The sequence below is a fragment of the Pundamilia nyererei genome, unplaced genomic scaffold (assembly GCF_000239375.1).
Source record: "Pundamilia nyererei isolate P.nyererei 1_Seehausen unplaced genomic scaffold, PunNye1.0 scaffold00006, whole genome shotgun sequence".
NCBI classification, from domain to species: domain Eukaryota; kingdom Metazoa; phylum Chordata; class Actinopteri; order Cichliformes; family Cichlidae; genus Pundamilia; species Pundamilia nyererei.
Window position 1 is genome coordinate 7,645,523 of NW_005187407.1, and position 14,799 is coordinate 7,660,321.

General features: G+C 40.4%; 1 protein-coding gene across 1 annotated transcript in view; it reads right to left on the reverse strand.

The window, feature by feature from the left end:
- Positions 1-1,068: 1,068 nt before the first annotated feature.
- Positions 1,069-14,799, reverse strand: part of arb2a (ARB2 cotranscriptional regulator A) — a 163,546-nt gene continuing 149,815 nt past the window's right edge. Inside the window, exon 11 of the mRNA XM_005722361.1 lies at positions 1,069-3,532. Coding sequence (XP_005722418.1) covers positions 3,375-3,532 — 158 coding nt within the window. The 3' untranslated portion in view covers positions 1,069-3,374. The remainder of the gene's footprint in view (positions 3,533-14,799) is intronic.

The window sequence follows — 14,799 nt, forward strand, 5'->3', positions numbered from 1 at the left end:
TCTATGAACAATTAAGTCTTAAGGCGCACTAATTCTTGGTCGAAAATATAATACAACCCCCCTCCTCCAAACGTGTATTAATCGGGTGCCTTTGATGACAACTGACTGGAGGTCCTAATTTATGATACCACTACATCACTGCTGTGGACAGAAGGCGGGTTATTTAATTAAACTCAGAAAATTCTCGCTAACACGAGAGTGGGGTTTTGCCTTTTCAATATCGCAGAGCTGTGAAGTTACATACATATCCCGAGGAAGTTCTAAACACATTTAAGACGGAAAGTCGAGCCTAATTCATTTGTGTGTGTGTGAGAGAGCGCGAGTGAGAGAGAGCGAGTGTGTGTGTGATTGAATGCCTCTCTTTAATCTGCGCTCTGACACTGTGTGAGGGGGACTCGCCTGGTTCCACTTGTTGTTTCGGGGGTTAATGGAAAAGATTTCTAAAGATTTATTGAGGGGGCGTTTAATGACCTGATCGGTTTCACCGTGTGAAAACAAATGATGCCGTAAAACCTCGCTGAGTTAGAGGGGGCTCAGTTTGCCTAAATTAACGACCAAAAAAAAAAAGGCATTACAGTTTGTAGTTTGTTTTCCCTCTGACACACGTATCGCTCAGTTTAACGCGCTGTCTCCAATATCATTACCTTTAAGGATTTAAAAAAAAAATATGCACAATTAAAGTTATGACCCGTTTCACTACAGAAACAAAGCAGCACAGCTATAGTAAAATATATATTTTTGAAAGTTTTGAAAACTGACAAAACACGTGGTCGACTGTTTGGTAGCAGAGGCATGTTTGGTGGTTAGTATTGATTTCACGTTTGGAAAGTTGTAGATACAACGGATGTGACTTCACTTGACTTTTTCCTCGATCACTTGACGCGTTCACAGCTGTCGTGGCCTGTCTGCGTTGTGGAGTTTTCCTTATGGTTTTCTAAATAAGTAACGTGCGCAATACCAGCCGTGAAAAAGTCAGGACGATCCATTCCAAGAAAACAAAGAAGAAGAAAAATGAGAAAAGGAAAAAAGGAGAAGCACACGGTTTAAAAATCAAGATTTAAAGTTTATTTGCTTTGTTTTAATTGGTTATTACAACAATGAAATCATGTAAAAGTACAGTAATTGCTGTGCTGCAGAAGCGTCGAAAATAATTAAGACCTTCAAAACTGAAATGGATCAAAAGCGAATGAAACTATTTCAGAATACAAGAAAAAAAAAAAGAAACCTGGCAGGAAACTTTCAGTTTCATAAAACCAAAAAGCTTGTGCTGTGATTAAACAAAATAGGCGTGTTTCTCAATCCAATGCAACAAATAATAAACCATCTGCAAAAAATAATGACTTCAAGAACAATTGGCGAAAATATTCCCCTTTTATTTCCAAACTGTGCTTTGGATTTAGGCTGCTCTTACATCTTTAGTTCCCTTCACATATGGCTTGCTGGATATTATTAAAAAAAACAACAACAGTGAGCAGAATCTTGTTTATTCCTAAGGCAACAATATACAAATTGTAGAGTGAAAAATGAACTGATCATAGTTGAAAAGGAGAAAGATGAGCAAAGATATCTTGAAATGAAACTCATCAAATCAAATAATAAGCCAACTTCTTTTGCTGAAACCTGGAGAGATCTAAATCAAATTAAAAGGAAATTAGGCCTGCAACCATCAGCCGCACTTGTCTCATTACAGCAGAAAGATAATCCACAAAAGCCTTCAACCATACACACAGTGGGCAGAAAAGGCAGGATTTCAGTGTTCAGTGCGGAAGTTTAACAATGGAAACTGTTTTAAAAAAGGATAGAAAAGGGTAGGAATGTTTGAGAATGTGTGTCTAAGGTATCATATGATTTAGTATGCAATTTGGGGGTTTACTAATGCCATGACACATTAGAAATGCACTCCATTAAGCCTTGAGTGCTTTATAAAACATACCAGCTTTATGGAAAAAAAGATCATGTTTAAGACACACAGTCAGATTATGTGCAGCTGAGCAGGGAGCTGACTTTGTCACTTCTAAGTACACAAGAAGAGTACTTCGGTGCGAGGAAAAAAACTGATATGTTACATTTCTCCAACATCTAAGGAAATATCATTCCGGCTTAGAATAATATTGAAATCTTGGATTTCATGACATGTGTAAGGCAATATATTGAGGCTTTATGAGTGTTGTGAGCTGACTTCTGGCTCCCGTTAAAATGAGATATCTCACGAACCCATTTTGATGCCTGACTTTAAATGATTTTAAATATGCTCAGTGTCCTGAATTTTCCATATTCAGAACAGGTTGTGTTTGTTTTATTTGTTTCATCACATCCAATCAGCCACAGACATCAATTTCAAGGATATCAAACTGGAGAAAAAGCAAAAAGTATATATATTTATAATAACCAGAGAAATAAGCTCTCCACACTTTTGCAAATCAAACTCATAGATACACTAAAGTAAACACTTACTCACTTACATGCGCTGAGAAAATATTGGCTTAATATTAAAAAATAAAATCATAGTCATAGTGTCTGTATGAGACACTGCCTTCAAATTTCAGAAATTACGAAAAGTCTCTCTTATTATAATAACTGCAATTCCAAAAAAAAAAAGAAAAGAAAAAACAAACAGCTTAGAATCACACTCACAAATCTGAATGAGAAAAATGAGGTTTAAAAGTTTTTTTTGATTATGTGTGTGTGAATGAGTCAAACAATAAAATTGAAGCAATCAAAACAACTGCTGTTAAACAAAAGAGTTAAGAGTATTCACTCTTATTAAAAAAAATACTTGCGGTCGGTACAGGATTTAAAAAACTGAAATGATACCAAACTTACCACAATGTACCACACGGCATGAGCTAATTTCAGGGTGAGTGGTCCAGGCTTTAGGACCGGGGGGGATGATGGAGAGGAGACTGAGCGGTGCAGACTGGAGGGCAGGCGGGGCATTAGCTCAGTTCAGGCTGATGTCAGGACAATTAGAGGTGCACCACAGCGCATTGTGCACAGCGCCTGTCAACCTTAATCTCTGCTGCTGTGGCCCGTACCCGCAGCCAGGCCACAGCCCACGGGAAGCGCTAACACTCAGGCCCATATTGCTTTGACAGTTGCACTCAACCAGAAGTAATGCAAAACGTTATTGTGATGTATACACAGTGACCCTGTACTCTTGTCTCTTACAACAAGAAGGCTATGCGTGTGCAGAGTCAGGAAGGGCTGGGAGGAAGAAATGACACTCGGGGAAAACAGTGGGGAAGGAAATCTGGTAGGAGGTTACAGAGGAAGAGAGAGAAAATTAAAAAAAAATATCAGAGGACCTTTTCTGCACTTTAACCTCTGCGCCCTCCCCAAATCTCCTCTTGTTTCGAGTTACTGTTGATGGTTCTCTACAAATCTTGGTGCTTGTTTTTGTGGGAGCCACTGCGTGTGGTAACAGAGTTGGAGGTCTCCTCTGCCTCCTCGCCTTCTTTTGCATGGAACTCACTGAAGAACCCGAAGATAGAGTCGAAACTCATCCAGGAAGTCAGCTCATGCCTCTCTGTGCCTGCGTGGAAAAGATAAGCACAAGTGCATACCAAGATATTTACTGACTGTAATGTTATATGAAAGGAAACACATGATCACTGCTAATATAATTTAAATTAAAGCTCTGCATTCTATATACTCACCATGGCAACGTAATAAGTGAAAAGAAATGGACACTATTACATAAGATTTTTAGTCTCGTAAGATTCGCAAACTCCCACAATGCTCCGTGAAGACCTAAACCCTTATGTGTGAGAACGATGGCAGCCTATGACCTGTTAGCCCAATGGGATAGCCTTAATATGTTATTCAAGCGGATACCTGATAATCAACAGCGCTGCACAACCAAGGAGATGGAAAGAGGTCCTTCCAACAAAACTAGATATATACACAATGGGTGCACTAAGTGAAACCAGTGGAGCGGTAGTCATTCGTTCCAAAGGACTAATTGAGAAAAGGCCAGACAGAAGTTGGAGAGCGATAACTAGTGAACATATCAGGTGGTCTGGCAGTGACGGGGGGAGGCAGAAGTGCAGGGTTTCCCTCTGACCTTCTCCAGGTTAGCAAGTTCCCAAGTTGGGGTCACGCTGGAGCTTGAAATCTGGTACATGCGCGTCAGGTTCCTTAGGGTTTGGGTGTCACAGCCCAGCCTTTTAGTTTGATAGCTCAACTGGATGGCAGAACACCTTGGCTGTGCCATCCAGTTGAGCTAGAACTAACAAGTTAGTTGTAACACGGAATGGTTTGTTTGTGCCACCTCTCGTTAGCGTCTGACTGCAACTGAACCTGAAAAATGGTGTCCTGCAGTTCACCCGATGCCTGTTATTAGATAAAACTAAGGGTTTCATACTTTGATAGATGGATCTCAGACATGTTTGCACACAGAGGAATGGAGGAAATCAAGAGTGGCTGTAATGAGCTTTCTTTTGTGAATCTTTATTTTCACCTCTGCATCTGCAGCCTTTTCTTCTTAGGGACTTGCATTTGTTCGAAACAATATTACAATGACTTCCTGTAATTTTCCTGGGAGCATTTAAAAAACAAAAAGCAGTTAATGATTTAGAGCTGCTTGAAAAAAAAAAAGACGGTCCCAGGAGAGAAAAGTCGATAACCACAGCCCTTCTCAATGAATCGAATCTCTACAATATACAGACATACCTTTTTACCTCGGTTCCTTTTCTCAGTGCCTTTCACTTTCCATCCTGGCTTCCTCCTCTCCCCACAGTGCACATCGTATCAGCTATAAAAAGCTAGACTAGAAGGCCGCCGGGATACAATTAGGAAGCAACTTAAAGGCTCTCACACCATAGACAGCCCTCTGATGACCACTGCACTGACCCCATGTTTATTAGATTGACCCTTGCCTGGAAGCATTAATGGAGATGGTGTGTGTGCATGTGTGTGTGTTTATGTGTATGATTGTAAGCAGGTATAGGGTTTTGGGCTGAGAGGGAATTTGGGTTCCAGGTACCAGTGGTATGTTTGTGTGTGTGTAATTTGCGCGTACGAGTATATAAGGGGGTTCTCGATCATTCTGAGACAGGGGTTTGCACTGCACGCTATATAGCAAGCAGATGGCAGTCAGTGCCTTGGGTCAAATTTACTGGCCTGGCAATCATGGTAGTCAATAACCCAGCACTCCCGGTGACTCCACTACCTGTGTAGGGCTCATCATAACACCTATCCCTGGAAACAAAGACACAGCCCTCTCACACCTCTAATCTATCATTTATATCCAATTTGAGGCACTGTGATCTTTTTATTCCACCTCTTCTTTTCTCCCTGTCTCATTGTTCTCTCTCTCACTTGTATTTTTACTTCTGTTTTGTCTCTTTTCTTTTTTCTGCAGAAGCGATCAATGCCGCAGCACTTTCCAGTTCATCTTGAACTAGCGGTGAACTCCAGAATGCCGCCAGCGTCTCCACCCTATCCCATCGCAGTTCAGGGTCACCAGGGGGGTGTCTCTGTGCCGATATGCAAATAAGCCCGTGGCCCTTCAGTGACTCTGGCGTTAAGCTCCACCCCTTCTATATGGTAGAAGCTTTGAAATAAAATCCTCTCCCCCAGACAACCTTCGCACACACACACAGATATAAACCCACTCTCATGTAGACTTAAACAGGCCTTTAAAACTTCCATCCATTCCTCCTTTAATAGCCAAAGCGTGTTGAACCTAATGGATGTTGTCATAGCTGAGATGTGACCACTGATTTAGAGGAGGAACCCCAGTGACCAGGCGAAGAGAGGCAGAGACAGAGGGAGAAGAAGAAGACAAGCGAGAGTTATGTCAGCTACACCACAAATCAAAGTAATATCTTTTAAAAACTGTGGAAATCGATGGTGTCATCTGGCTGTATCTTGTGGGTAAAGGAAACCCATAAACAGCCAATTAGCTGATAAGCAGACTGGTTTTTTTCCTTTATGAAGAAGTGATTTTATGTATTGGCAAAACAGCGTACAATGGACAAAGAGCTCACCCTTTTTAACTGTAACTTGTATCCTGTATTTAAACTAAAGTACACCGTGTAGCTGTTTCGTACTTGTGAAACAATTAAGTTGCATGTACAGATTTTAACAAGTTTACAGTAATGACATTAGCCTAATAAAGTTTGTTTTAAATGCAATAACGGTTTCATTCATTGCCGTTTCAATAATGATGCTGTCGAGCTCCACGACACTGGGTATCGTCACGGGGAATACAGAAAATTGTCTTTAGTTTTAACAGTGTTTATAATTACACTGGAGGAAAAAACAAACAAACTTAGATTAATATTGCACGTAATGATGACCTACAGGTAAGGCAACGCATACACACGACGATGTTTCACTGTTTCCCTGTTTCACTCTAAGGCAGCAAAGAGCCGGTACAGAAACATGTCCTGTGCTGAGAGCTCCCTTATGTGCTCCGTGCTCCAGTCATGGAGCAGTTTCAATGTAGCGCCTGACCAGTGCCCTGTGTTTGACCATTTTGTGTGTGTTGTTTGAGCCTGGTGAAGCTGCCTCATTATGTGACAGACAGAGAAGAGTATTTGATCCTGGATATTTGGCCTCCTCTTCTCTGTCACAGCCACTGGAGCCCTCTCAAGGTAATTGACTGACTGTTTGATCTCCCTCTGACTCTGCGCTGCTACAAGATGCTGCCACACACACATAAACACATTCATCAATTGTAAGTGTCTACTCATGGATGGAACACACACATGCGGGCACAAACACACACGTATACTCACTGCACACAGTTGTTATCATTTGTGTGCAGTGAGGTAAGGGAACAGAGGAGGAGATTTTTGAGCTGAAAACAAGGAAATTCCTCCATAGCTATGGGCCATGCTTTCTTCCCTGCGTACCAAACGCTGCATGCTGTTACAAATGGTAATCGGCTCTGATTGTCACAAATTTCAAAACAAACGCTAGGTGACTGAAAAGCCAAAGTGACGCCCCGAGTGATACTCCAACAGGAAGTGCAAATCAAAGCATGCCGACTATAATTAGGTTCCATCTGGGCTACATTATTTAAAGCCGCAGCAGTTAATTGCTTGTGTACAAATGGCCTATTTTATTTGAATCAAACTCTTTTTTTTGTGATTCGTAATTACACTGATGTGAAGGGGGCATATCTCTTTGCCTCACTTATAATATAAATCCATATTCAAATTATTAAGAGTACTTTGAGGCAGGGGGAATGTAAAGTGATGATACTTTTCTTTGTGAGAATTGAATTTCTTTAAACAATTATGACTGCTTAATCAAATATGCTGACATTTGGGTTAAACATTTAATGAGCTTCAATTAAAAAAAGGAGATGAACAACGATATAATCACGGAAAAAAATATTAAAAAAAAACAGAAAACCTAACAAGACTAATATACATGATATTATTTCACGCTGAAGCAAACATTTTCTCATTTCCTCTTGTCAACGTTTTCATCAAAAAAAACAAAAAAAACCCCCACAAACAGTGTATTATCTTATCAATTTCCTATTGACGGTAACCTAAGCTTTTGTTTTATCTCGATGTGAGGTAGAGCAGTGCACTGTGGTGCGGGCCTGGGTTGGTTGTAACCTTAGTCAGGCAGCTGTTTGTGGAAACTATCTGTTGCATGGATCAGCGGAGGAGAATCGCTATCTGTATCCTGGTTGTCAGACGATCGGATTTCTGTCCCTGACGCTCTCTGATATTAGATGATCTTCCGAGACTACGTGCGCAGTGTGCGCTGGCACTGTGTGTTTGCGTGTGTCTGGTTGTCCACATGCAGTGCACATAACTGACATACAGTCAGCTATGCTTGTTGTCACTTTGCTTGCCAACATGCCTAAAGGTCAAGAATGTCATTTCGTCCCACATGGCTGTCTGTAAAGGGGGTGTGACATGTTGCCACAGGAGACGAGGTCAAAGAGAGCCCGGGCAGGTGACAGGTGGTCTGCAACACCACCAGAGCAGCTCCGTCCTCTGTAACAAAACATGAAGACTATGTTTTCAGTCAAAAAATGTATTAAATTAAATTTTACTCTCCCACCCATTCCCTGCCACTATTCCCTGATCTCCATTTAGGATGAAGACAACAAACCCAGGAATAATCAGACTTTTTCTACACTGTGTGACTTCAAATAAAAATCAGCTTGATCGAAGCAGAAACAGCCATAAATACATCAAGACAAAAATACTAAAAAACAGAACTCATTTCATCAAATCAGTAATACCACTGTTGCTTCTTGACTTAAATTCATTTTTAATGCTTGTTGGTAAGTGGGGTCTGCCCAGCCCCCGTCTCTCTCATACTGCTTTTAATTACTTTGCTTATTATTGTGTGTTGTTGTTAGACAAAAACAAGGCAGAACTCATTACACATCCAGAGATGAGAAACCTGAATCAGTACCTACAGGGGCCGCTGAGGGGGCTCTGTATTTACTTAGAATAAAATGCAAACAGAAGAGAGACATAGAGAAACAAAACCGAGTGAAAACACAGTGAGCGGAGGATATCACATTAACTGGTTGAAATCATGACCACACATAAGCTACTTTGAATTCAAGTAGTTCATATGGAGAGTGGAACTTGTGACAACAAAGACTGCACAAAAGACGGTGAAATTCTGTATTTTTTTATTACTTACTTCTCATTTTGTTAATCCCTCCAGCCTGTTATGTTTCCTCCCTACAGAGACACTGAGATTGCACTGAGTGCTTTTTTTATTTTAATGTGAATGAGTGGCCTTGGCCGTCATAAAGGACCCTTGCTTTTATGGACTTGGAGCAGAGTATTTACAAGATAACCCTGGTCCAAGGACTGTGCAGGCTATTTGATACCAGTGTCAGACTCTCCTGACTCTTCTTCAGTAAAAATCGAAGCCTGAATAATCCTTTGCCTCTACAGCACCTCTCAATGTCAGTTGTTTTACTCATCTCTGCTTAAAAGGGTTGAGATATTTTGGAATATGTGCTTAGCCATCTGCGTGTCGCTTTAATCAACATTTTGTATGCACCTTTTCTATCTATCTATCTAAATACTACACTCAAGTTTACAAGTTTAATGTGGAAAAAAGCTAGCTCAACAGTTAGCTCTTACAGAAACAATTGGTAAGATGTAGAATAAAATCATTCAATTAAATTCACAAATGAAATTAATGAATCACAAAATTATCATAAAACATTTAAAACTTTAAACATATGTGAATTGGGGGCATCATTTGCATGCTATTTGGAAGAGTTGGCTTGCTAATTTATTTATGGTGACAAAGCAAGAAGAAAATTAGCATAGAGTCAGTGACAAAGCTATTTAAAATATATGAACTAGTTTTGACAGTATAGTCTGAACCTTCTGTTCTCTAATTATTAAAACACTAAGAATTGTATAAATTTGTAAATGCCTAGTTGGGTAATAAAAAAAATGTCAAAATTATCAGTTGGATACACAAATTTTCTTATGCCCGTATGACACGTCCAAGTTTAATTCCATTTTTGTGTGTGAATTTTACAACATAGTATAAGGTCTGCACATGTACCTGTTGATTCAGTGTGAATATGTGACATAAACACACACACACACACACACATAAAAAAAGAGAAAAAGACCGAGTGTACATGCACATGTATGTTTATGGAAGGGCCTTGTTGGGAGTGCCACCCAGACATTAACACTGTAAACAGTGCAGGCCTCCGTCCCTGTCCGGCCCCTTTGTTCCATCTCCGCCACCATTGGTTGGGACTTAAATGGCAAACACTCGGGGGCTGCTAGCTCGCCTGACACGGTTTTGTTTTTGGCCTATTGAGGGGCAATGGAGAGCTTTTGTTTCTATGCCCAGGCACAACGTGTCTCAAAAGCAGCATGGCTGAAAAGAGAGGCCCCCACAAAGACTGTGCATTAGTGGAGGCACTACACGCATGCATATATGTGCAACTCAAATGGGACTAAGCACGGACACACACACACACACACACACACACACACACACACAATGCCTTGCCAAGGGTAGGTTAGGCCAGGCAACTTTGGCCAGACAGGATGGAAAAGATGGAGTGGGGTTAGAGCATGCGCACAAGAGAATATGCTAAATGCCAGACTGCAAACTTACTACTTCGCTACATTTCATTCACTCCTCATTCACATAAATACACAAACAGCTATAGTCCACTTTATTGCAGTAAAATCTGCTGCACAAACCTCTCTTGCACTTCCAAGACAACACCAGGCATAGAGAAACACACACTCACACCAACACATCTACGATATTAGAAATACACACATCACTCAGTCACAAAAGAGTTGAAGGAGGACAGGGCTAAGAGAGGCCCCCTTTGCACCTGTAAGAAAGACAGGGCGCATTCAGAATCTGTGGTCTCAGAATAGACAGCCTTGAGTGTGAGAACCCCCATTCATACAAGGCTATGGTGATCGCACACACCTTCATACAATTCTCATTCACAACACATGTTGCCTAAGGTCTATAGAAGAATCTAGCAAGGGGACTAACAGTACTAGTGTAAGATTGATGCAATGCATGGTATAATCTTTATCCAGCTAAAAAGCAGTATACACTGGCAGCAGAGAATTTGCAGTATATATATATCAATATGCTTTGTAAAGCAGTCTCCCACTTGTTTTCTTTATATCAACCACATAATCATATAAATATTTCTATCACACTACACCTGATGCTTACATTGGATACACCGACAAAAAAATCCCTTGTTTCTTCACAACATCGCCGGTAATATTGGCAATAAAAAAGTATTAAGTGCCTTGTAGATACAATTGCCATGACTAGCAGTTTGCTTAAATGGAAATAATCTTTGTGTTGTGGATGCAAATCATTTGTGGGATATACAATGACACATATACATATATAAACATATATGACAAAACCTTTGTGCACTATTACTTTCAAGCCAAACAATTTAAAATTCAAGCATTTTTAAATGACTGTGCTATTAAGTTAACAATAGTATTCTCCCTTATGAATAAGAAACAAATCCTTTAGGGACACTGTATTAAGTAAAAACAACAAAATTGGATACAGCTGTGATCACTGACACACAAGTTGAACACATATTTGATTTCTTATTGGACAAATTCCATGAAGATATAAATTCAACAATTTTCAACCTGTGAGCTCAGTTTAAGTACTTGTTTGCATCAGGCCCCCACATGGAAAAGAACTGCTCGAGTAATTTTAAAATTTCATTGTGAGACTTGTACCAGATGGAAAAGGGATATAGGAAGATCTGTGGTCATAAAAGAAAAAGAAAAACAAGCCATTAAAAAGTCAAAACACGGTAGCAACATTAATCAAGAGGTACATAACTACTTAACTATCGCTAATCAGAGCTGCTATGGATATCCTCTTCAAGGGATGCCAACCATAGCACACCAACACTATTTAGCCATGAAAAATGGACCATCAGACTTGCCCCTGGGGTCATATGACAGCTTACAATGTGAAACCATTGCACTACATAAAACTATATTGATTATGTTTTTTAAAAAAGGTTGTTATTATCAGCTAGAAACTGTCAGAACAAACTTTGCTAAAGAAGATGAAAATAAGCCTAATGAAAATGTGCACATTCTTTGTCCAGCTCAAGATCAATTTAAGTGGCCAAACATGTTGGGGTCCAACAATATTATAAATCTACACTTTTAAGCTTACATTAGAGTAAAGTAAAGTTATATAATACAATGTTGGGGTCCAACATGTTTGGCGTGAATGCATAGCCCTGACAGTGAAAGCATGGAGGTGCAAGTGTGATGATATCAGGATGCATGAGTGCAAAAGGCGTTGGGATAGATTACGTTTTTAGATGCCATGCCACTATAAATACCTGCTGATACACAAAAATACTGGCTAACATGATGACTCAGTCCCCGCAGGCTTGACAGGAGAAGAAAATTCCAGTATATGATGATGGTCCAAACCATACCGCCAAAATCACAGCAGACTTTATAATGAAAAAAGAAGTTAAAAAAAAGCATGACCTGTCCAAATGTATCACCAGACTTGAATCAAACAAAAGAGCTTTGTGTTGTTTTAAAGTGACAGTAAGTTCCTGCTGTGGGGAAAATATAATTAATACTATAAATCTACACTTTTAAGCTTACATTAGAGTAAAGTAAAGTTATATAATACAATTATTCAGAGAAGATACACTTTTAAACTGTGACATTTAAATTATGTTGCACACTTGATAGGACACTGTATATTACCAGTATCATTCTATGTAATGCTCAGAAGTGCAAATGATCCAACTAGTGTAGCTGCTCCAAATTTACATTTCCACTTAACCATACTGAACTGAAGGCACATTTTGTGGCCAGATTTTCATTGTGGCCTTCTACCAACACTTGACTGAACACTTCTATTTAGCATCTCCCAGGTGCAGTGGGAATATACATATAAAAATAGATATCAGAACTACACAACTCAAAATACAAACCTACTGGCATGTACAAAGACAAAAATTCACATTCATGTGACATATGGCATATATATCATATTTATGTATGCTCAAGAGTTAGTTATACTGGTAACTTTCACACATACAAAACAGAGCTGGGTTAGAGAAGGCGATCAATAAAGTGAGTAGAGGGCAAAAAAGTGAGAAAACTACTGTGGAACATATGAACACTAGACTGATTTCTAATTTGGTCTAAGAGTCTAGTGTGAGAGAAATGCAACGTTGAAATCCTGCAACCAAGAGTTGTCTACGAACCTCTTTTTTCATGTTTTTGCCTCAAACACATGCGACACAAGCATAGAAGTACTTGTCACTTGACTTTGTGATTCCATGCTTGGCGACACTTAGAGAAAAGTGTGTGCGTGTGTATGTATGCGTGTGTGTATTCTGCGAAGGGTTAGACAAAAAGAGAGCAGAGAGTTCAGGTGGGGGAGGAGCAGGCCAGAGGTGGAGATAGCAGAGAGTGGGTGTTGAGGGTGGGGCAGGTCTGAAATAGATCACTTAATGGAACAAAGTGTAATTAATGGGTCACCACAGATAAGAAGACGCTGGCTCTATCTGGGAATGTGCTAATAGAGCTGACACACACTCAGCTGTGTTAATGCATGTGTGTGTGCACGTTTTAAAGACACACAGTGGCTAAATAGTGGGTGGAGAAGACTGGCAAAGGGGACAGGTTAACTTGCTTTTCTTCATGACAAAGATCTGTCATCTCTGCAATCAGAGAAAACCCAGAAAAGGAAAGGCACACACATTTTCGCTCGCCACACGGCCTCCCTTGCTCACTAAAACGTTCCGCCCCACATCAAAACATGAATGATGTTATTACACTTGGTGAGCCAGCACGCTTTTAGTTGCAGGGATGTGGTTGTTTACGGAGAGACGGAGGAGAAGGAAGCCGCCTGGTCAAGAGAGGGTCAAACCTGAAGTGTTCTAAGAGAACTAAACTGTCACAAACCTCTCCTCAAACTTCCTGTCTGTGTGTCCCTGCGTCAGGGGAACATGCCTGGAGCCAAGGGGGCCTGTGCATGTGTTTGTGGAAGCGTGTTGGATAAATCTATTGGTCTTGGAGCCTGGCTGGGGAGGCTGGGGGGAGGGTTTTCAGACATCCACATACATCGGGATAGTGAGATGGCCAGTGATGGACATGGCAAGACAAAGAGGATTTCCCCTGTTTGTCTGAGAGCGTCGAGTTACCGCGTCACACACACGTAGAGAGAGAAGTCTGTCTCCGGGAGAGATTTTTTGAGAGTATGTGTGTGGCATGAGGCAATAGGTCATGCAACTGGTTGGCTTTGTGTGAAGGCGTAGGTGTTTATTTGTATGCATTTTTCAGGGTCGCAGACTGGGTTGGCCTGTTTGACAGTGCTTTAGTATACGTCCACACTAATGCGTTTTCTTTTGAAAATGCATTGTTTTCTCTCCATTTTGACCTCTCGTCCACACTGAGACGGCGCTTTCCTCAAGGAAAAACGTAGCATTTTAAAAACTCTCGAAAACGCATACATTTCAAAATGCAGCTGTCCCGTCGCAGTTTGGACACACGAAAACGCAGACTTTCTAAAACGATGACGTATTTTAGTCATGTGATGCAGTCATGTGACCAAATAAACAAAGATAGCGGAGTGCATTATACAGCGGTTGTTTTGATTGCTCTCAATTTTGACAGCCCTAAAACAGATGAATATCAGTTTGTACATGCTCCAGATAGCTTTTCTTCAAATTCTTTAATTCTCACTCGCTTTTGCGCATGCGCAGGACTGGAACGTAAGCGTTTTCATCCGTTTCAGTGTGGACGCACGACTCTGTGAAAACGACTGAAAACGCTAGTGTGGACGCGGAGCGTTTTCAGACGAAAACGCCGTTTTCAAATCTATCCGGACTAGTGTGGACGTAACCTTAGTCAGACAAGCCAACTACCACATTACATTGGAGTTCAGCTTTGATATGGAATAATTAAAAAATATACATAATAAAACAAAAACAGAATTGTTGCAGTTTTTATGTAAATGGTCTTTTTATTCCATGACAGTCACCTTGACAAGTCAATAAATATAAAATGAAATAAATATAACAGTTCTGAAATGTAAGGGCATGACCTCGACAATAGCAAGCTGTGCAGCTCTTGGCACTCTAGGTGAATTTTAAATATTGAAATGTCTTGTTATGTGTGTCCACAACCCAGGGAGTGTTTTATGCCTGCCTGTGAGGATTTAACCCCTGAATGTAGCATCGTGAGGTTAAATGCAAAGGGACGAAACTCTAGCCTGTTAGGACAGGGGAAGAACAGCTTCAAAGACTCAACATCAACTACTCTCTTTCTCGCATACACA